We start from the raw sequence: 23,399 nt of genomic DNA, 5'->3' as shown, positions 1-23,399 counted from the left end.
TGTCATCCCCTTCTTCTCCTGCCTTCGGTCTTTCCCAGCATCAGGGTCTTTTCAAATGAGTCAGTTCTTTGCATCAGGTGGCCAAAGTATTGGAGTTTCAGCTTCAACATCAGTCCTTCCAATGAACACACAGGACTGATCTCCTTTAAGATGGACTGGTTGGATCTCCTTGCTGTCCAAGGGACCCTCAAGAGTCTTCTCCAACACCACAGTTCAAAAGCGTCAATTCTTCGGTGCTTAGCTTTCTTTATGGTCCAACTCTCACATCTATATATGACCACTGGAAAAACCATAGCCTTGACTAGACGGACCTTTGTTGGCAAAGTAATGTCTTTGCTTTTTAATATGCTGTCTAGGTTGGTCATCGGAGAAGGCAATGGCACCCCACTCCAGTACTCTTGCCTAGAAAATCCCATGGATGGAGGAGCCTGGTGGGCTGCAGTCCATGCGGTCGCACAGAGTCGGACACGACTGAGCGACTTCACTTTCACTTTTCACTTTCATGCGTTGGAGAAGGAAATGGCAACCCACTCCAGTGTTCTTGCCTGGAGAATCCCAGGGACGGGGAAGCCTAGTGGGCTGCTGTCTATGGGGTCACACAGAGTCGGACATGACTGAACTGACTTAGCAGCAGCAGCAGGTTGGTCATAACTTTCCTTCCAAGGAGTAAGCGTCTTTTAACTTCATGGCTGCAATCACCATCTGCAGTGATTTTGGAGCCCAGAAAAATAAAGTCAGCCATTGTTTCCACTGTTTCCCCATCTATTTGCCATGAAATGATGGGACTGAATGCCATGATCTTCGTTTTCTGAATGTTAAGCTTTAAGCCAACCTTTTCACTTTCCTCTTTCACTTTCATCAAGAGGCTCTTTAGTTCTTCTTCACTTTCTGCCATAAGGGTGGTGTCATCTGCATATCTGAGGTTATTGATATTTCTCCCGGCAATCTTGATTCCAGCTTGTGCTTCTTCCAGTCCAGCGTTTCTCATGATGTACTCTGCATAGAAGTTAAATAAGCAGGGTGACAATATACAGCCTTGGTGGACTCCTTTTCCTATTTGGAACCAGTCTGTTGTTCCATGTCCAGTTCTAACTCTTGCTTCCTGACCTGCATACAGGTTTCTCAAGAGGCAGGTCAGGTGCTCTGGTATTCCCATCTCTTCCAGAATTTTCCACAGTTTATTGTGATCCACACAGTCAAAGGCTTTGGCATAGTCAATAAAGCAGAAGTAGATGTTTTTCTGGAACTCTCTTGCTTTTTCCATGATCCAGTGGATGTTGGCAATTTGATCTCTGGTTCCTCTGCCTTTTCTAAAACCAGCTTGAACATCAGGAAGTTCACGGTTCACATATTGCTGAAGCCTGGCTTGGAGACTTTTAAGCATTACTTTAGTAGCGTGTGAGATGAGTGCAATTGTGCGGTAGTTTGAGCATTCTTTGGCATTGCCTTTCTTTGGAATTGGAATGAAAACTGACCTGTTCCAGTCCTGTGGCCACTGCTGAATTTTCCAAATTTGCTGGCATATTGAGTGCAGCACTTTCACAGCATCATCTTTCAGGGTTTGGAATAGCTCCATGGAAATTCTATCACCTCCACTAGCTTTGTTCATAGTGATGCTTCCTAAGGCCCACTTGACTTCACATCCTGGATGTCTGGCTCTAGATGAGTGACCACACCAGTGTCTGAGGCTCTCGTAAACTCTTACAGACATGTAAGTCAGATTGCTCCCTCCTCTTCCTTCAAGCCTTTCCTTGGCACTTTCTGCTAGGATACAAGTTCTACTGTGGTCTCAAGGTCTCTACTGTGGTCTCCACCTAATCTGACCCTTGATGAGCCATGTGCTGGTAAACTGACTCTGGATGGAAGTTCATTGTTCCTGATTTGTAGCATTTTCCCATTTCCCTCATGTCAGTACCCATTCTAAGGTCAACCGACTTGACATCACAGCACATGGGCACTGAGAGAGGTGTACATGATCAGACCCTCCACCCCACTCTGGCTTCACCCTGTCCCAGTGCCAATCCTCGCTCTAGGTTTCAGGATCTTACCCTCCAGGCCAGCTCTGTTCCTCAGAGGCCCTGACTCACAATTTCCTTCTTTTGTGTGGTCTCACCTCCTTTAGAACAGGAGATAAAAACTGTAGTTCACTCATGGAGTTAGTGAGCCCAGCCTGAGTGCTTAAAGACATTGGGCTCAGGGGTCTGGAGGCTCACTGTCGAGTTCTCAGGGCTCCTGTGATGTGGCTGAGGCCACTGATTCTGTTCTCCTGGCCTCAGTCTCCTTCTCTGTCCAATGGAGTGAATTATCCTTTAGGTGCTTGCCTCCTCTGAGTGGGCTAGGGCAAGCCCTGAGGACATGCTGGTCCCCTCTAGTATTATCACCATGGTCATGAGAGTCAGGGTGACGACTGGTGGGCAGACCTGAGTCCAGGTTGAGAGCAGGCTCTGGGAGCTCATGGCAATGAAAGACAGGAGCAAGGGTGGGCATGTGAGCCAGGGAGCGCAAAGCACCAGCCCTCGTGGGAGGCTTACTGACCTCGTGGGATGGCTCACTGACCACATGTTGCTCTGAGCCTCTTAGGTGGGGTGTGTGACGTTGTGTTGGTTGTGCTGCATCAGGCTGTGCTGCACTGGGCTGTTTTGCTGTGTTATGTCATGCCCTGTTGTCACATTCTCATGTTACGTGCCTTCTGTCGTCACAGAACTCTGCTATGTCATATATAGCCTGTTGGTGTTATATTGCATTGTGTTATGTGTACTGTATTGTGTTACATTGTTGTGTTTCATATGTTGTATTATGTTGTTACGTTTATGTGGTTTAGGGCTTCCCCGGCTGGCTCAGTAAAGAATCCACCTGCAATGCAGGAGACCTGGGTTTGATCCCTGGGCTGGGAAGATCCCCTGGAGAAGGGAATGGCTACCCACTCCAGTATTCTTGCCTGGAGAAGCCCATGGACAGAGGAGCCATGGGGTCACAAAGAGTCAGACACGACTAAGTGACTAACACTTATGTTACATTGTGTTTTGTTTTGGCAGTAATCCTGTGAGGTAGGCGCTATTATCTCCATTTTATAGGTATGGAAACGAGGCTCAAAGATTGTAGCCTCTGCTACACTTATTCATTCATTTTTTGAATATCAGTTTACTGGGCACCCACGACCTCTTCCTTAATCCCTCTCACATTTGCTATGGGCTTCAGATCTTTGGGGTCTGTTCCCAGATTTTCACACTCCTGACACCTTGTCCTGCCAGGCTCAGCTGCAGTGTCACTTCCTCACATTTGGGAGCAGCTAGTATGTGTGTGCAGGGTGTGCAGATTGCTGTTCTAGGAGGATGGTCTCTGTCAACACCCCCTGCCCTGGCCCTCAAGCACAGTGCTTCCTTGAATGGATGCATGCAGATGTCCTCAGCAGCCATTCACCTCTGCAGACGTGTCCCCGTCCACCCAACATGAGATAACAGCCAGCACGCTCATTCCATCGCCTGGTCTTCATGGCGCTCTCTGAACCTCTGAGAGTGTCTTTGTCCATCTGCAAAGCTCCGGTGCTGCCCACAGGCAACCTTCTCCTCCCCTTGGTGGGACGAGCCCCCAGAGTATGCCAAGACCAAAGGCCAGTGACCGGAGCTCCTTCCAGGAAAGGCTTCATCTCTCCACCCCTCTCCGGCTAAGACAGCTGTGCGCTGCAGAGAGCTGCAGGAGTCTCTCTGGGCTTGAGGAGATCGAGGGCTGCACCCGCCTGCTGCTGATCACTTTCTCACCCATGTTTTCTCCCCACTCCAGCCACAGTCCAAGGCCAGAAAGCCACGCTCCAAGAGCAGAAGCAAGATAGACCTTTTGAAGAAATGCATTGAAGATAAAATTCAGCTGTTCGAGGAACAGGCTCCTGAAGACCTGGTTGAAAAGGTCAGTGTTTCATTCATCACAGGGCTGGCCGCTGCCCGGTTTGAGGGCACACAGAGCCCTCAGGGGCTGTGAGTGTCCACCTCCATCCTGCACCTGGCTTTCACGCCGTGCTCCTGCACGTGGGCACCACCCCTGCCACCGTGCCTTTCCTCCTGGTCCATCTGCCTGGAACGCTTTTCCTCCACTTCTCCACCCAGAGGTCTCAGTGGTGACCTGGCTTGGTGCTGAGGGGTTCACTTGTGCTGTTTCCCTCTGTCTCCCCCTATATCTTGCCTGCAACCTGACCTCCCTCTCCAGCCCCCTTTCCTCATCTCCCCAGCGAGGCTTTGGTTTGTCTGCATACCATGTACGACCACATGCTGCTCATCTGTCCTTCCCTCTTCCTGGGTTTGCCTTTCCGCCTTTCTTTACCTGAACAAGTCAACTTTGTCCTCAGCTGTCCCTTCTTCCAGGAAGCCTTCCTGGAACACCTGCTTTCCCTCTCACCCCTCCCCCGCCCCACCCCCACCAGCTCCCTTTCCTGTCCTAGCATGCCTCATGCTGTGCCTTCATCCACTGGGATGCTGAAGGGACCATGATCCCTTGGGTGGTCCCTGCTCTCAGAGGTGCATATTCTAGACAGAAAGCCCTTAAAATGCACGACTATGGTCAGCGCCATTAAAGAAATGAGTAGGATGCTGTGATAGTGATGGGGCAGGGGGATGGTGAGAGGGAAGTGGAATCAGCACGGGTGGGAGGGTCAGGTCAGGCGTCTCTGAGGAGGTGAGGTTTAGGAGTCAACACCACGCTGTCACTGCTGGGGTGCCTGCCACCTCCCCCAGTAAGGGCAGGCCCTTGGAGGAGTGTGTCAGTGAATGGATGTATGGACCATATTCTAGAGCTGCTGTTTTTGTTCCTACCTTCTGTCCCACAGGTCGTTTGCCTAAGTTTTAAAATTATTATTATTTCTTAACTGTATTTCTCAGAACACATATGCATCATCTGGCAAAGAGCCATAGCATCTGCTCTGGGCAAAGTCAGGCCCCTTCCCGGTGTGCCAGGTTGCTGATGTTCCCTGAGACCAAGCGGTAACACCCTTATTCCCACTCGTGTGCTATGTAAAACTGAGACATGAGACAAAGACTAAGGCAGGTACAGGTAGAAATACCATCTGTCTTACTGTTCAAGGCTAATTCAGAAACTAGAAATTATATGAGAGCCAAATGGGCTTGCTAAGCACCCCAGAATTAAACGGACCAATCTGAGGCATCCCTGGGGTGTCCTGGGGGCAGGCTTCCTGGAGGAGCAGGAATGGGGCTCCAGAGCAGAGCTGAGCCAAGCCTGCCCAGTGGATTCCCAGTTCACCCAGGAGGGGACCAGGAAAGGGGTGGAGGGGGCAGGGACTACATGGAGGAACTAGCAACATGGCAGGCATGGCAAGACATTTCCCCCAGCGCACACTGGTTTGGGACCCACTGTCAGATTTAAGGGGGCTTCCCCAGTGGCTCGGTGGTAAAAGAATCTGCCTGCAATGCAGCAGCTGCGGGAGACTTGAGTTTGATTCCTGGGTTGGGAAGATCCCCTGGAGGAGAGCATGGCAACCCACTCCATGTTCTTGCCTGGAGAATCCCATGGACAGAGGAGCCTGGCAAGTTACAGTCCATAGGGTCCAAAAAAGTCAGACATTACTGAAGCGACTTAGCATGCATGCATGCACGTCAGACATAAGGTGGATATTGTCAGAGAAGGATAAGTTAGGGTTTGGTTTGGTGGGAGTAATGGGTGGCCTGAGCCATAGCCAAGGACACAGTGCAGGTTTGGAGGAGCCCAGAGAGCCTGTAGCCCCATGTAAAGGCTGGTTTGCTGGAGTCTGGGGTCTATCCAGGGGGTGTGGGAGCAGATTTGTGGTGGAAAGATCTCAAGTGTTGGCTGGGAAGACAGGCCGAGTCTCATCAGCACCGAAGAAGGAGGATAGAGACAGTGAAGGATGGGGTTAGAAGTTCCCCAGGTTCCCTGAGCCAGACACAGCAGCCCACCTTCCCTGAGTTCCCCTGACCCCACGTACATCCACCATTCTAACCTGTTTCTCACTCATTCCATAGGCTTTACCCCTCCTGACTTCCCTCAGAAATAGGAATGATCCATATTCCTATTTTACAGATGTGGAAACTGAGTCTCCAACTGAGTTCACCTGGGTTTCTGTAACCAGGAAGTGGTGGGCCCGACATTTTAAAGCTGTATCTCATCTTCGTCTTCAGGGCCGACAGGGAATATTGTCATGGAACATGGTTATATCCTGCAGTTGTGCAATGTTGGATGAGCATGCTTTGGCTCCCACATCTGTTAAATACAGAGAGCGACAGTAATAGCCCCCCAGTTTGTGAGGAGCAGTGGGCTGGAAGGTGCTTTTTCCCTTTGGAGTGGGCTCCGTGCCCATTTCTCCCAGTGATGGAGCAGCTCATAGACCACCCGATCCCAGGCTCACAGAGAAAGGCAGCCAAGAGTCACTTGTCAGCTGTGACCTTTTCACGACAGGCCATCTTCACAAATGGCTGTTACACTGCGGCAAGCGCCAGTAAAATAGGCACTCCCCAGTCCACGGCTTTGATGTTCCTCCCAAAATTGACCGGCTGCATCTCAACATCCAAGCGGCCGTTGTTCAGATTTTTTATTTGCAGGGTAATTGCGGAGAAATGACAGCGCTTGGGCGGGGGTGGGGGTGGTGTGGTATGCCAACAGCTGAGAGTTGTTTGATCTTGTTTCAGCACTGGGAAGCCCCTCTAAGCTCGTGCAGCTGTCAAAATGGAGCAAGGGGGATTGTTGACCACTGCCCCAAGATCCATGGTTAAGCCCTGGCCTGGCTGGCACCCAGGTGTCCCCAGAGGGACCACGGCTTCACGGCTGGGGCTGCAGAGCAGGCTGGGAGCACCTGGCAGGCACCCACTTTCTTAAAGAGAATCTGCATCAGATATCCCCCCATCCTCAGCCCCAGATCGCTATGTCCCTGGTCGGGACTTGTCTGTCTGGAAAGACTGAGGGAATTACCCAAGGTCACGCCATCAGGGAGGGGATGAGCTGGGGCTCCCACAAGGCACATCTGTCTCCATCACCTGTGCCCTTCCTGTCACGGGGCTGGGCTTGTAGTGACTGCAAGGAGGCTTCTATCTCCCAGCAGGATTGGTTGATCCTCCTCCTGAAATCCCCTCCCTTGCTTCCACCTTTCTTCTTTTCCTTGACCTCCTTGGCTTTCCCCTTTTCCTCGGTCCCTTCACCTCCTCCTGTAAGAAACATTTTGTGGCCTTTTCTCTGGGCATGGCCCCGTTCTAGGATCCTGCTCTTGAGACATTCACAGTTTTAGATGAGCAGGCAATTTGTGCATGGACCATTTAGAAGTTTGCCTCTTGCTTTCACATGAAAGCCCCCCTGACTACCCCGAGCTCTGCCTTGAATGAGGGGAGTGTAACTCCTTTGGAAAGAGCTGTGTGACTGATTCAGAGAGGAAAAGAGAGACCAGCAGAGGGATGAATGTTGGCCTCCTACCTGGCCACCTTTTCTGTCCAGTGGAGAGGTTATCAGAGTAAGGTGTTAACGCTGGTCAGAGGAGCTGTCCAGGGTGGCTGGAGTACACCCATGACCCTCCACAGATACCTGGTCCTTCTGATGGGCTCATTACAAATGCTCAGGTGCAGACTTTCAACCTGGGGGATGTTTGGGGGGAGGGTGTATATTTTAGAATAAGTTAACCAAGTTCTTGATGAAAGTGAAAGAGGAGAGTGAAAAAGTTGGCCTAAAGCTCAACATTCAGAAAACTAAGATCGTGGCATCTGGTCCCATCACTTCGTGGCAAATAGATAGGGAAACAGTGTCAGACTTTATTTTTCTGGGCTCCAAAATCACTGCAGATGGTGATTGCAGCCAAGAAATTAAAAGATGCTTACTCCTTGGAAGGAAAGTTATGACCAACCTAGATAGCATATTCAAAAGCAGAGACATTGCCAACAAAGGTCCGTCTAGTCAAGGCTATGGTTTTTCCAGTAGTCATGTATGGATGTGAGAGTTGGACTGTGAAGAAAGCTGAGCGCTGAAGAATTGATACTTTTGAACTGTGGTGTTGGAGAAGACTCTTGAGAGTCCCTTGGACTGCAAGGAGATCCAACCAGTCCATTCTGAAGGAGATCAGCCCTGGGTGTTCTTTGGAAGGAATAATGCTGAAGCTGAAACTCCAGTACTTTGGCCACCTCATGTGAAGTGTTGACTCATTGGAAAAGACTCTGATGCTGGGAGGGATTGGGGGCAGGAGGAGAAGGGGATGACCCAGGATGAGATGGCTGGATGGCATCACTGACTCGATGGACGTGAGTTTGAGTGAACCCTGGGAGTTGGTGATGGACAAGGAGGCCTGGAGTGATGCAATTCATGGGGTCGCAAAGAGTCAGACACGATTGAGCGACTGAACTGAACTGAACTGAACCAAGTTCCAAAAGAAATCTCTGTTGAGGCTGAACTAAAATTAGAGGCTCATTTGAGACTTGTCTTCTCCAAAAAGTTGGAATGTTTCTTATTTTATGTAGACCTTCTTTTAGGATCTTTAATAGGATCTTTCCATTTGTTTCCATTATATAGGGCAAACCTCCATCTCAATATGCTTGGGACAGTCCCAGTCTCCCCTTCACTGCATGTCTGTTCCCATTAGCTTTCCCTTATACTTTAAGCTTAGGTGCCAAATTCTAGGGTCACATATACCTAAGGTCTTGTGTTTTCCTTATGGTGATTCCCAAATATGTTACAGGTTTGGTTGCAGTTGTGAATGATGACCTATTTTTAATTATGTTTGGGGCTTATTTGATACTGTTGTGAAAAAGTCTTACCAATTTTTAAAAGTCTTTCCAGACTTCCTTCTTCTGTCTCCAGAGCCAGACTGCTGAGGCCACATCCTAGCTCTGCCACCTTCTAGCTGTGTGACTTTGAACAAGTTGCTTAACCACCCTGTGCTCTCCCTAGTGTGCTCATTTTTCAAGTGTGATGGCAGACACACCTATCTCTTGGGATGGTTGTGAGCATGCATCTGTTGATTCTACTGATTTTTTGCCTAATAATTTTTGTGCTAAGTGGCTTCATTCACATCCAACTCTTTACAATACTATGTACTATACCCTGCCAGGCTCCTCTGTTCATGGGATTTCCCAGGCAAGAATATACTGGAGTGGGTTGCCATTCCCTTCTCCAGGAGATCTTCCTGGAGCTCCAGGAGATCCCAGGGATCGAACCAGCGTCTCTTACATCTCCTGCACTGGCATGCAGGTTCTTACCACTAGCACCACCTGAGAAACCCATAGTAATGCATCCTGTATGCAAATAATCACAGTTTCGTAACCTCCCTTCTGATCTTTGCACCTCAATTATTTTTCTTATCAGTTTGTGTCCTTGTCTGGTTATTCCATCAACTCTCTCATTTCCATTGGTTGATTTTTCTCTAGATTATGAATCATATTTTCATGCTTCTTTGCACGCATGGTAATTTTTTATTGGATGCTAAACACTGTAGATTTTACATGTTAGGTACTGGCTTTTGTATTTTCTTTATTACTGTTGGAGTTTTGACATGTACATATATTGGGATTCATTTTGTCCTTTCAAGACTTGCCTTATTAGGCTGGGTTCAGAGCTGGCTTTAGTCGAGGGCTAAGGTTATTCCCGCTGAGGCAACACCCTTCTTAGAACTCGACCTGCTGCGTTGGGTGTTATGGGGTCTTTCATTCTGGGTACTGGGAACACAAACTCTTCCTAGCTCTGTGTGAGCTCCAGCAATGGTTCTGCCTCTTATTTCTGATGGTTCTTTCCCCAGCCTGGCATGGGTTTGTTTTTCAAGCATGCACAGTACTCAGCCAGAGCTTTGAGGTCACTCCTGCAAATCTCTGGATCTCTTTCTCTCTCTGGGCAGCTCCCTCTTCCTTGGAACTCTGCTCCACAGATTCTAGACACAGTGGCCTCCCAAACTCTGCTTCTGTTTTCTGTAGCTACCAAGACTGCTGGTCTCCCCCTGCGTTTCCCGCTACATCCTTTTGGGTCCTAGGAACTGCATTCAGGCTGAAACCTGGGGCGGCCGTGGGGCTCACCTTTGTCTATTTCCTTTCCTCTCAAGAATCCCAGTCCTGTGCTTCCTATTGTTGAGTCTGAAAACTGTTGCATCATGTGATTTGTCTAGTTTTTTAAAAAGATTTGTTTGATGTGGACCATTTTTAAAGTCCTTATTGAATTGGTTACAATATTGCTTCTGTTTTGTTTTGGTTTTCTAACTGTGAGGCATGTGGCATCTTAACTCCCCCACCAGGGATGGAACCCGCACCCCCTGCATTGGAAGGTGAAGTCATCACCACCCCCAGGGAAATTATCTACTTGTGGGAAAGCAAATCTGGTTCATGAGTAGATTTGTTTCCCGTTCTTCTGCCATGGCCAGAGCCAGACTTTTTAACTTATTCTTTGGTGACTGATTTTTAATTTTAACAGATCCTTCAAAAAAAGAAAGAGAAAGAGAACTTATCCTTTTGTTATTGGTTTCTACTCTTAGTATGTATTAGAGAACAAAGTGTATATGATAACATGTGTCTGGAATTTATTGAGGCTTACTTGTGGCTTTATTTGTCCTCAGAAAGGCTGAGAATTTTCTGTTAGATACAGAGAAGGGAGCACTAGGCGGCAGGCAGGACCTGGACCGTGAGGGGCCTAGAAGGCTACACTGCGAAGCTTGGACCTTATAGGGAAACATTGTCGGGATTTAGGCACTTTGTAGAAACTCCTTTGCAGGATATATTCATTAGTAGTTCTGGAAGTTGGTCTCTGCTGGTTGGTCCTCCTCTCATGACCTCTGCTCTCATTGGCTCTTGGGTTGGGGGCCATGTCTTAGACTTTCCACTTCTTTTCCTTCTGCTTCTAAGTGTGAGATGGAGGTAAAGTTGCAGTCCCAGCCCCAATCAAGAGCTGGGTTCATCTCTGGGAACATCAGACACCTCGGCAAGAATAAGGTTCCAATGTGGGTTTGATAGATGGTCAGAGCTGTTCTCTGCAGGGGTTGATCATGTCAGTGCTCTTACCATCTCCTGGAGGGCAACCAAGGGGGGTGGCTCGGAGGCACGTGCCTAACTGGTAAAGGGACATTTGAGCATCTACCTTGGGCTTCCCAGGTGGTGCTAGTGGTAAAGAACCCACCTGCCAATGCAGCTTAGACATGAGAGACACAGGTTTGATCCCTTGATTGGGAAAATACCTGGGAGAAGGACACAGCAACCTACTCCAATATTCTTGCCTGGAGAATTCCATGGACAGAGGAGCCTGGTGGGCTATAGTCCATGAGAGAGTTGGACAGTACTGAAGCAACTTAGCACGCACACATGCACCTTGAACTTCAGAAGACTCTCAAGAGCTTGGGGCAGTTGGTCAGTCTGTAGGGCTGGAAGGCTGCCACGCATAGTGGCCTCTGGCCAAGGTTTTACTTGTGGAATGCCTTGACCAGGACAGAGAAGGTGGCTTCTTTCTCCTGCTTTAATGCCTGGGCCAATCCATAGAGCAGAGTAGAAAACATAGCACAAACTCTGTGGCTCATTTTTACTTTCTGGCTATCAGAAATAGATCTATCTATCTGTCTATTATCTGTCTCTCTATGTTCATCTATCTATCTGTGTCTGTCACCTCTATGTCTGTCTATCATCTGTCTATCATCTCTGCTTTTTTACTTAACACTGGAATTTCAAGATTTTTCGTATCAGTACATGACAGTTTCCTCATTGCTTTTTTCATCAGTATAGCATTTCATGATATGAATGAACCCTACATGACTTAACTGATGCTCAGTTAAAAGACATTTAGGTTCTTCTCAATCTCTTGATATTTCAGATGATCTTGGAACCTCTGTGTGTATCCCACACCCCTTTGTAGTAAATCAAGTAGAGCAACTTTTACTATTTCCATTTCACAGGTAAGAATACTGAAACTCAGAAAGGTTGAGAGGCTTGGTCAAGATCGCATAGCTGTGGAGTGGTAGAATAAAGCCTAAAGCACAGGTCTCTTGATGCTCATTTCTTTGTTCTATTAGCCAATTTTTATTTTATAGATCCAGAAATGAAGACTATTTCAGTTCATCTTTGGTGTGTTCTGTTTTTGCTGGTTTTGCACAGAGTATATCCGTCTAGTCAAAGCTATGGTTTTTCCAGTGGTCATGTATGGATGTGAGAGTTGGACTATAAAGAAAGCTGAGCACCGAGGAATTGATGCTTTTGAACTGGGGTATTGGAGAAGACTCTTGAGAGTCCCTCAGACTGCAAGGAGATCAAGCCAGTCAATCCTAAAGGAAATCAATCTGGACTATTTGTTGGAAGGGTTGATGCTGAAGCTAAAGCTCCATTACTTTGGCCACCTGATGTGAAGCAATGACTCATTGGAAAAGACCCTGATCCTGGGAAAGATTGAAGACAGGAGGAGAAGGGGATGACAGAGGATGAGATGGTTGGATGGCATCACCGATTCGATGGACATGAGTTTGAGCAAGCTCTGGGAATTGGTGATAGACAGGGAAGCCTTGCATGCTGCAGTCCATGGGGTCGCAAAGAATCAGACACAACTGAGTGGCTGAACTGAACTGATATACAAATTTCTCATATGTATCTTTGGGCTTCCCTGGTGGCTCAGATGGTAAAGAATCTGCCTGCAATGCAGGAGACCTCATATATATCTTTAGGGACATTCAAATATAAATGAAAATGGCAAGACTGTATTTTCTGCCTACCCATGATTTCTGGTATTGTCTTAACGATGCCCTCTGTTTGACTGCCGTGTCTGCCACATAACCATTCACCCATTCATTATTCATTCACTGTTTCCAGGTTTCAGAGTATGTCATGCTTGCACACTTCATTAGCAATCCCTTCATCAGGAGTGAAACTCCTGCCCTGCAGTCAACCACGCACCCTGGTGTGTTTCTGCAGCAGCCTCGACAATTATGCAGAGGTGACTGGAACAGGAACGGCTTCTGTCAGCAGCAGCTCTTCACATACCTGTCATTTCAAAAGTGACTGGAGCTTAAGCATGAGAATAATGTGCTTTTTCAGATGACCTGACAAGAGAGAAAATTGATGGTGCAGGTCCTTATAAAGCTTGGGAGAGAGAAAAATAAAAAGGGTTCTTTGGAAGGGAAAATCCATTCATCTACCTACAAAGACTGGGAAAGCCTCCAGATGGTTCTCTTCCTGTCTGTTCTTGACCCTGTTTTACCCCTCAAGGCAGAGTCTGTCAGAGTCATCTCCCTGAAGCACCAGTTTAAGGCAATTTCCTTGTTTTTAATTTTTATCTTATATTGAAGTACAGTTGATTAACAGTGTTGTGTTAATTTCAGGTGTATACAACAAAGTGATTCAGTGATATGCATACATATCTATTCTTGGTAAATTCTTTTCCCATTTAGGTTATTACAGAATATTGAGCAAAGTTCCTAAAAGAAGTTTCATAGGTTCCCACTGCTCCGAAACAAAGGCAAGATTCCTGAGCTTTACTTTCAAGACCTTACAAACAGTCTTCAGCTTGCCTTTCTAGTCTTTTATTCTACTTCTACTTTTCTCATACCAAAATGTTGCCGTGGTTATCTTTGGATAGTTTGGTTGAGGTAACATTTTTCTACATTGTCCATTCTAAAATTTCACTTTTCATTTTTATCAAACTTATGCATGCATGCATTCTTTTAAAGAGTCGTGTAATTCTATGAGTTTTGTGCCCCGCAAAAAGCAACCCTCTCAGCCACACACATACACATTTGCAAATCCCCAAGAGGTAACAACTTGTAATTTTTCAGTTTGATCTTTTGGTGTTTACGTCCATATCATTAAATACCATGCTTGCCTTCCTGTTTCTTTTGGGTATTTTGTCTCTTTCTTTTGTCTATTTTGAGTATTATCTATTCACTTTTCTTTGTAGAAGATAAAATATAGCTGTCCTTCTTCTATCATCGTGCAACACATGAGCCCTTCCTATTCTCCCCCATATTCAATGCAGTTAGATCTTATTTAAGGTTTCTATTACTATGATTATTTAAAAAGTATCCACATCTGAGCCACATAAAAACAGACTTTTTTTTTCAATATAATTTTTAGTTTTTTCTGGAGTCATTGTTGTCCTTTGATTTCTTTTTCTTTGGTTACTTTTCTATGTACTTATCACTAATTTAATCACTTTTGGTGAATGGCCAAATATCCTATCAGGACCATCACACAAGTCATGTCGTCTGTTAATTCCATCTTCTTAAGGACATCTCTCTCTGTGCCTCTGGAGAGCTGTGCTCCAATCCAGGCATTGGCCTCTGTACTTCATGGACAGCTGCCATCTTGAGGTCATGCTACGAATTCCTTTCACTCTTCTCTTTCCTGATATGTTTCTTTAATGAAATACAGTCAGTTCAGTCACTCAGTTGTGTCTGACTCTTTGCGACTCCATGGACTGCAGCACGCCAGGCTTCCCTGTCCATCACCAAGCCCCAGAACTTGCTCAAACTCATGTCCATCGAGTCAGTGATGGCATCCAACCATCTCATCCTCTGTCATCCCCTTCTCCTCCGACCCTCAATCTTTCCCAGCATCAGGGTCTTTTCAAATGAGTCAGCTCTTTGCATCAGGTGGCCAAAGTATTAGAGTTTCAGCTTCAACATTAGTCCTTCCAATGAACATTCAGGACTGATTTCCTTTAGGATGGACTGGTTGGATCTCCTTGCAGTCCAAGGGACTCTCAAGAGTCTTCTCCAACACCACAGTTTAAAAGCATCAATACTTCGGCCCTCAGCTTTCTTTATGGTCCAACTCTTACATCCATACATGACTACTGGAAAAACCATAGTTTTGACTAGACAGACCTTTGTTGGCAATGTAATATCTCTGCTTTTTAATATGCTGTCTAGGTTGGTCATATCTTTTCTTCCAAGGAGCAAGCATCTTTTAATTTCATGTCTGCAGTCACCATCTGCAGTGATTTTGGAGCCCCCAAAATAAAGTCTGACACTGTTTCAATTGTTTCCCCATTGAAATACATCCTGTATTAGTTTCTGAGGAAAGGACACATGGAGGGTTTAATATTTTAAAATTTTGCAAAACTGAAAATGTTTCCTTCTGCCTCCATAGTTGATGGATAATTTCACTCATCTTGGAATTCTGGAAAATTTTCTTGACTAATTTTGATGATTTACTCCTAGTCTTTAATCTGCCTTTCTAGATCTCTAATCATTCAGATGTCAGACTGTTTATCTATTTTTCTTTTTTTACTATTTTCCTTCTCTTTGTTCTTTTGCTTTACAGTCTGGGGAACATCTTAAGTTTTCTTTTTCAAACCTTTGAGTTGTGTGTGTTTTTTTTAAATTTTATTTATTTATTTATTTTGGCTGTTCTGAGTCTTCTTTGCTGGGCAGGTTTTTTTCTTCTTTGCTGGGCAGGTTGTGGCCAATGGGGGCCACTCTCTGGTTATGGCACCAGGCTTCTCATTTCAGTGGCCTGTCTTGCTGGGGGGCACCGCCTCTAGAGCATGGACTCAGTAGTTGTGGCCCACGGTCCAGTTGCCCTGCAGCATGTGAGATCCTCCTGGACGAGGGACCAAACCCATGTCCCCCGAAGTGGTAAGCAGATTCCTCACCATTGAGCCACCAGGGAAGCCCTTGAATTTTTATTTATATTTTTAATTTTCATTTTTTTTCAAGAGCTTTTTTTCCCTCTCTCAACACTCTCTTCTTAAAGAAATAACATTCTCTTATTGTTTTAAGGCTTCTATAGCTCTTGTATCTCTCTGAGAACATTCTTTTTTTTTTTTTTTTTTTCAGTTCTTGGATATTTATTGCTATCTCTACATTCATTAGAGTTTTCCCAGGAAAGTGGCCATCCTTGGTGGTCTGCTCATGTTTAAGAGTGGAGTACTTAAAAGCTGCTTAGAGTCTCTGAGCTGTAACTGGGGTTTGCAGACTTGACCTTCACTCTGGTGTTATTGGGCTGAACCATGAACTTGGAGAACTCCCAACAAGAGTATTTTTAGAACTTTTTTGAAGTCTGGTCAGAGTTCCCAGAGAAGACTAGTCTCCTGCCTTGCTGCACATATGTCAGGAGCCAAATGAGGGAAGAGGACCGAGATTTTTAGTAGTCAGTAGGTAAAGTTTCACTTGAGTAGAATAGCCTTTCAGATCAGATTCAGATCAGTCACTCAGTCGTGCCTGACTCTTTGTGACCCCATGAATCGCAGCACACCAGGCCTCCCTGTCCATCACCAACTCCCAGAGTTCACTCAAATTCACATCCATCGAGTCAGTGATGCCATCCAGCCATCTCATCCTCTGTCATCCCCTTCTGCTCTTGCCCCCAATCCCTCCCAGCATCAGAGTCTTTTCCAATGAGTCAACTCTTCGCATGAGGTGGCCAAAGTACTGGAGTTTCAGCTTTAGCATCTTTCCTTCCAAAGAAATCCCAGGGCTGATTTCCTTCAGAATGGACTGGTTGGATCTCCTTGCAGTCCAAGGGACCCTCGAGAGTCTTCTCCAACACCACAGTTCAAAAGCATCAATTCTTCGGCACTCAGCCTTCTTCACAGTCCAACTCTCACATCCATACATGACCACAGGAAAAACCATAGCCTTGACTAGACGGATCTTTGTTGACAAAGTAATGTTTCTGCTTTTGAATATGCTATCTAGGTTGGTTATAACTTTCCTTCCAAGAAGTAAGCGTCTTTTAATTTTATGGCTGCAGTCACCATCTGCAGTGATTTTGGAGCCCGGAAAAATAAAGTATGACACTGTTTCCACTGTTTCCCCATCTATTTCCCATGAAGTGGTGGGACCGGATGCCATGATGTTCGTTTTCTGAATGTTGAGCTTTAAGCCAACTTTTGCACTCTCCACTTTCACCTTCATCAGAGGCTTTTTAGTTCCTCTTCAGTTTCTGCCATAAGGGTGGTGTCATCTGCATATCTGAGGTTATTGATATTTCTCCCAGCAATCTTGATTCCAGCTTGTGTTTCTTCCAGTCCAGCGTTTCTCATGATGTACTCTGCATAGAAGTTAAATAAGCAGAGTGACAATATACAGCCTTGATGTACTCCTTTTCCTATTTGGAACCAGTCTGTTGTTCCATGTCCAGTTCTTTTTTTTTTTTTTTTAATTTTATTTTATTTTATTTTTAAACTTTACAATATTGTATTGGTTTTGCCAAATATCGAAATGAATCCACCACAGGTATACATGTGTTCCCATCCTGAACCCTCCTCCCTCCTCCCTCCCCATACCATCCCTCTGGGTCGTCCCAGTGCACCAGCCCCAAGCATCCAGTATCGTGCATCGAACCTGGACTGGCGACTTGTTTCATATATGATATTATACGTATTTCAATGCCATTCTCCCAAATCATCCCACCCTCTCCCTCTCCCACAGAGTCCAAAAAACTGTTCTATACATCAGTGTCTCTTTTGCTGTCTCGTATACAGGGTTATTGTTACCATCTTTCTAAATTCCATATATATGCATTAGTATACTGTATTGGTGTTTTTCTTTCTGGCTTACTTCACTCTGTATAATAGGCTCCAGTTTCATCCACCTCATTAGAACTGATTCAAATGTATTCTTTTTAATGGCTGAGTAATACTCCATTGTGTATATGTACCACAGCTTTCTTATCCATTCATCTGTTGATGGCCATGTCCAGTTCTAACTGTTGCTTCCTGACCTGCATACAAATTTCTCAAGAGGCAGATCAGGTGGTCTGGTATTCCCATCTCTTGAAGAATTTTCCACAGTTTCTTGTGATCCACACAGTCAAAGGCTTTGGCATAGTCAATAAAGTAGAAATAGATGTTTTTCTGGAACTCTCTTGCTTTTTCCATGATCCAGTGGATGTTGGCAATTTGATCTCTGGTTCCTCTGCCTTTTCTAAAACCAGCTTGAACATCAGGAATTTCATGGTTCACATATTGCTGAAGCCTGGCTTGGAGAATTTTGAGCATTACTTTACTGGCGTGTGAGATGAGTGCAATTGTGCAGTAGTTTGAGCATTCTTTGGCATTGCCTTTCTTTGGGATTTGAATGAAAACTGACCTTTTCCGGTTCTGTGGCCACTGCTGAGTTTTCCAAATTTGCTGGTCTAGTGAGTGCAGCACTTTCACAGCATCATCTTTCAGGATTTGGAATAGCTCAACTGGAATTCCATCACCTCCACTAGCTTTGTTCCTAGTGATGCTTTCTAAGGCCCACTTGACTTCACATTCCAGGATGTCTGGCTCTAGGTCAGTGATCACACCATCGAGATTATCTGGGTCATGAAGATCTTTTTTGTACAGTTCTTCTGTGTATTCTTGCCGCCTTAAATAGCCTTAAATAGAACAGTGAATGCATGTTATAGATCTACTGTCTTTCACCAGGAATCTCAATTGTTAATATTTTTCTACATTGTGTGTGTGTTTTATAATTAGAAATGAAGGAATTTCCTAAAGGAGGAAAGAAAACTCTCAATATTATAAGCTATTGTCTTTTATCTTTTTCCTGCACCCAAAGGAAGCTCTATTTAACTAATTATAGTAATGATAGTGAAAATGATAGTAGTCGTAAGAATATGGCAGCTACTGTTTATTAGGGGCTTAAACCACAGACTGTACTAGACAGTGTCACCTGTCATCTTATTGTTTGTTTTACACATCCAAAACCGAGACTCAGAGAAGTTAAGCAATTTGTTCAGGTCATGTAGCTACTTCGGTGGTAAGAGTTCATAAGAGATTACAGATCATCCATAAACAAAACTACACTGACTGGTTTAATCAAAGCCTACTGGCCTCCAAAGTCAAATTAATTTGTTTGAGATTTTTGCACTTTAATGATCTAGATGAGGGGGTGGGTGGAAATGTCTTTCCAGGCATAGAAATCGACTTTTCTATCTTAAATAATGATGTTTATTTAGCAGGTTGCTATTTCATTCAACAAATATGAACACACCTTTACTGAGTCCACCCCCTTCTTGATGCAAGATAAAGGAGAAAGTCTTAAATTTTGAATCCATCCAGCAAAGCATGATGTAGACTGACCTGCTTTGGGGAGTGGCCAGCCACTCGAATAGGAGTGAATGCTTATATTTAAATAGTGTTTCCTCGACATCTCCTCCCAGCATTTGGATATAAAATTCCTGATGTGACTCCTTTCTGACCTCTGGCTTTCCTTTCTCTTTGCTGGTGACATCCTGGCCTCTTTCTATTCCTTGCCCGCTTCTCTCCAAGAAGGGTGCTATCTGATTGGTGGTATTAACGAAGGAACTGAGCTTCCCCCTCTCTTTAGAAGCCCGCCTGCCTGCAGGAAGCCCCCATTCTCTGACCATGATGTGATGAGCTTGTGGGGGAAGCTGGTTATTTGGGGGAGTGTCCACTCATTTGCAAACTCATCTGAGCCACATTCTCCAATCTAGTTTTCATCAATATTAAAGCTGACATTTGGTGTCTGGCTGGCTCCCCCATGCATCCAGTTGTATTTGTTTCCAAACTTGTGCAAGGAGGAGGGGTGTGATGTCTTGAACTTCTTAGAGTCCCAGTAATTCTCTGCTGATTGACAGGTTGATTTTATTTTGCAATAAAGGACATCAGCGAGAGCATAGAAGAAACTCCTTCAAAATGCATATTCTGTCAGGGAAGCTAGGAAATTGTTTGAGCTTCACATTTAAAATAAGAGTATTTAGCAGCACACTGTTTTGGAAGTGAATTTTTATTACTTTAGGTGGTTTGAATATTTAATTAAATCTGTCATTAATACTTCATAGAAATGCAAATCTGTATCTTTTCCCAGGAGTTCTTTTAGACAAGGATGAAAGCCCCCTTTAGAGGCACATTCTCATGGTGCTGGAATGAACAAATTAAGTTTTCCAAAGAAGAAAGAAATAGGTTGTTAAAGAATTTTTCTTTTCTTAATTTCACTGTCCAGGTTGTTCTTGCAATATATACAAAAGGCTTTACACTTATCCCCCGTTTTAGGAATAACTTTGCATATATAGGGCTTCCCTTGTGGCTCAACTGGTAAAGAATCTGCCTGGAATGCGGGAGACTTGCGTTCAGTCCCTGGGTTGGGAAGAGCCCTTGGAGAAGGGAAAGGCTACCCACTCCAGTATTCTGGCCTGGAGAATTCCATGGACTGTATAGTCCATGGGGTCGCAAAGAGTCGGACACGACTGAGCAACTTTCACTTTTGCATAAATAAAATGAGCTATCCCTCCTGGCCACCTCACTGTACCCTGCGTGTCTCTAGGGGACTAGACCTTACAGGTTACTGGGGCCGTTACCTGTCCAAAGGTGGGGAAGATTGAAATCACATGGAGGAAATGTGAAAATTTCGCTCATGGCAGGTGTGTCATGAGGGGCCTTTCATCCTTTTCTTGTTTATATCCCATCACTCACATTTTTCCTTTTTAAGAACTTTAGTAGGCTTTCCATAGCCCCCTTTCTGTTGCCTCCAGGGAAAGGCTACCTACTTTGACCTGGTGGTGAGGGTCTCTGTGCTGTGGTCTCTGTCTGACCTCTGTGTCCTTATCTTCCACTTTTTCTCTCAGTTTTGGTCCGATTCACCATCTCATGAATCCCCTCAGAACCCCGTGCATTCTGGCCTCAGTGCCTCTGGTTTGCTGGTCCCTCTTCCTGAATGCCTGGATCCTTCAATATCCAGCTCAAATCCTGAGGTCTTCACAGCTTTCCCCTCCCCCTTCCCCTTCTCCATCCTCTAAACTATCGTAGCCCTGTATAAAGAGCTCCTTTATGGCACCAACCATGTGCCTGCACGCTCAGTCACTTCAGTCCTGTCTGACCCTTTGTGACTCCATGGACCAGACTCCTCTGTCCATGGGATTCTCCAGGTAAGAAGACTGGAGTGGGTTGCCATGCCCTCCTCCAGGGGATCTTCCCAACTCAGGGATTGACCTGCATCTCCTGCATTGCAGGTGGAGTCATTACCACTGAGCCACCAGGGGAGCCTGGCACCAACCATGTCCTACCTTTAATAATAAAATTAAAATGAACAATAAACAACAACTGCTAACCATCATTGAACACTCCAATGTGTCAGGCACTGTTATAGTCAATTAAAAATAGTGGATTATTTAATAATCAAAATAATTCTACTTATTTTGCTTCTGGCCAAGACAGAATTTGGAGAAAGAAATGGCAACCCACTCCAGTATTCTTGCCTGGAGAATCCCATGGACAAAGGAGCCTGGTGGGCTACAGTCCATGGGGTCACAAAGAGTAGGACATGACTGAGCTACTAACACACACACAGACAGAATTAAAGCATTACATTATCCCCTCACCTAAAACACAACAAAAAGGAATGAACAAAATGTATGAAACAGTGGTTTTTTGAAAACACAGGTTATTGTTCAGATGATCAGTCATGTCTGACTCTTTGTGACTCCATGGACTGCAGCACGCCAGGCTTCCCTGTCCATCACCAATTTCCAGAGTTTGCTCAAACTCATGTCCATTGAGTCAGTGATGCTATCTAACCATCCCATCCTGTTTTCCCCTTCTCCTCCTGCCCTGAATCTTTCCCAGCATCAGGGTCTTTTCTAATGAGTCAGCTCTTTGCGTTAGGTGGCCAAAGTATTGGAGCTTCAGCTTCAGCATCAGTCCTTCCAATGAATATTCAGGAATGATTTCCTTTAGGATTGACTGGTTTGATCTTGAGGTCTAAGGGACTCTCAAGAGTCTTCTCCAACAACACAAGTTCAAAAGCATCAATTTTTAGGTGCTCAGCTTTCTTTATAGTCCAAATCTCACACCCATACATGAACACTGGAAAAGCCATAGCTTTGACTAGACGGACCTTTGTCAGCAAAGTAATGTCTCTGCTTTTTAATATGCCATCTAGGTTGGTCATAGCTTTTCTTCCAGGGAGCAAGTGTCTTTTAACTTCATGGCTGCAGTCACCATCTGCAGTGATTTTGGAGCCTAAGAAAATAAAGTCTTACACTGTTTCCCTTGTTTCCCCATTTATTTGCCATAAAATGATGGAACTGGATGCCATGATCTTAGTTTTTTTGAATGTTGAGTTTTAAGCCAGTTTTTTCACTCTCCTCTTTCACCTTCATCAAGAGGCTTTTTAGTTCCTCTTCACTTTCTGCCATAAGGGTGGTGTTATCTGCATATCTGAGGTTATTGATATTTCTCCTGGCAATCTTGATTCCAGCTTGTGCTTCATTCAGCCCAGCGTTTCTCATGATGTACTCTGCATATAAGTTGTGATGACATGTAAAGCCCTGATATACTCCTTCCCCTGTTTGGAATCAGTCCATTGTTCCATGTCTGGTTCTAACTGTTGCTTCTTGACCTGGACAACAATCAAAAGTGATCGCTGAGATACAGGAAACAAACTGAACTGAGCCTATGATCTCGTGACAGATCACCAGGCAGGTGGCTGTCCACCTGGTGCTCCAAACCAGGAAGGAGTGGGGTCTAGTAACATCCTTTTGATAGCAAGACTTCATGTTTCCTCTGAGCAGGGAAATGAAGTTCTCAAAAAGCAGAGATGTCCCTTTGCAGACCAAGGTCCGCATAGTTCAAGTTGTGGTTTTTCTAGTAGTCATGTGTGGATGTGAGAGTTGGACCATAAAGAAGGCTGAGTGCCAGAGAATTGATGCTTACAAATTGTGGTGTTGGAGAACACTTTTGAGAGTCCCTTGGACTGCAAGGAGATCAAACCAGTCAGTCCTAAGGAAATCAACCCTGAATATTCATTGGAAGGACTGAAGCTGAAGCTCCAATACTTTGATCACCAGATGGAAAGAGTTGACTCACTAGAAAAGACCCTGATGCTGGGAAAGATTGCGGGCTGGAGGAGAAGGGGGTGACAGGATAAGATGGCTAGATGGCATCACCAACTCGATGGACATGAGTTTGTGCAAACTCTGAGTGACAGTGAAGGACGGGGAAGCCTGGCGTGCTGCAGTCCATGCAGTCACGAAGAGCTGGACGCAACTTAGCGGCTGAAGAATAATAGCAACTTGCAGAGGAACTGTTTCATGCTGTGGTTCTGCATGTTACTGCCTCTGGTCCCTGATAATAGTGGGCTGTTTTGTGAGCCACATATGCAGGTCCCCGCAGTGTGTCTTTGAAGAACTAGTTTCCTTTGTTGTTCTTCCTTCTCCAGGGCCTGTGGCCAGGACCACCTCTCCAAGAAGCCTTTGAAGTTTCTCTAAGCAGAATTTTCTTTTCCAGCCAACAACAGCCAAAGTGGACTATTTGCTTTGTTGGGGGCACTTTTCCCCTCCTCCCTGTGGCAGAGTTTTTTTTTGAAGGACAGATCATACAGGTGAAATCTGAGCCCTTCAAGCTGGGACTTGCTCTCCTCTGAAGGACACTCAATGGGGACAGGAAAATTGTGCAGACGTGGGAGAACCCAGGGCATCGTCCTCTGCCAGCCTCTACATCATGGAAATACTCCAACTACTTTAAAACCTCTAAATACAAACACATGACTCTTAAAAATAGGT

The 23,399-nt window shown here is 45.3% G+C and overlaps 1 protein-coding gene across 5 annotated transcripts in view; it reads left to right on the top strand.

The window, feature by feature from the left end:
- Nucleotides 1–23,399, top strand: part of EVC2 (EvC ciliary complex subunit 2) — a 153,806-nt gene that overhangs the window by 106,689 nt on the left and 23,718 nt on the right. For all 5 annotated transcript variants that reach the window (XM_044945651.2, XM_044945649.2, XM_006044374.4 and 2 more), the window contains one exon: nt 3,781–3,903. In XM_044945651.2, coding sequence (XP_044801586.2) covers nt 3,781–3,903 — 123 coding nt within the window. The remainder of the gene's footprint in view (nt 1–3,780; nt 3,904–23,399) is intronic.

This window comes from Bubalus bubalis, chromosome 7 (assembly GCF_019923935.1).
Source record: "Bubalus bubalis isolate 160015118507 breed Murrah chromosome 7, NDDB_SH_1, whole genome shotgun sequence".
Classification (NCBI taxonomy): domain Eukaryota; kingdom Metazoa; phylum Chordata; class Mammalia; order Artiodactyla; family Bovidae; genus Bubalus; species Bubalus bubalis.
This window is presented reverse-complemented; position numbering and strand designations above follow the sequence as displayed.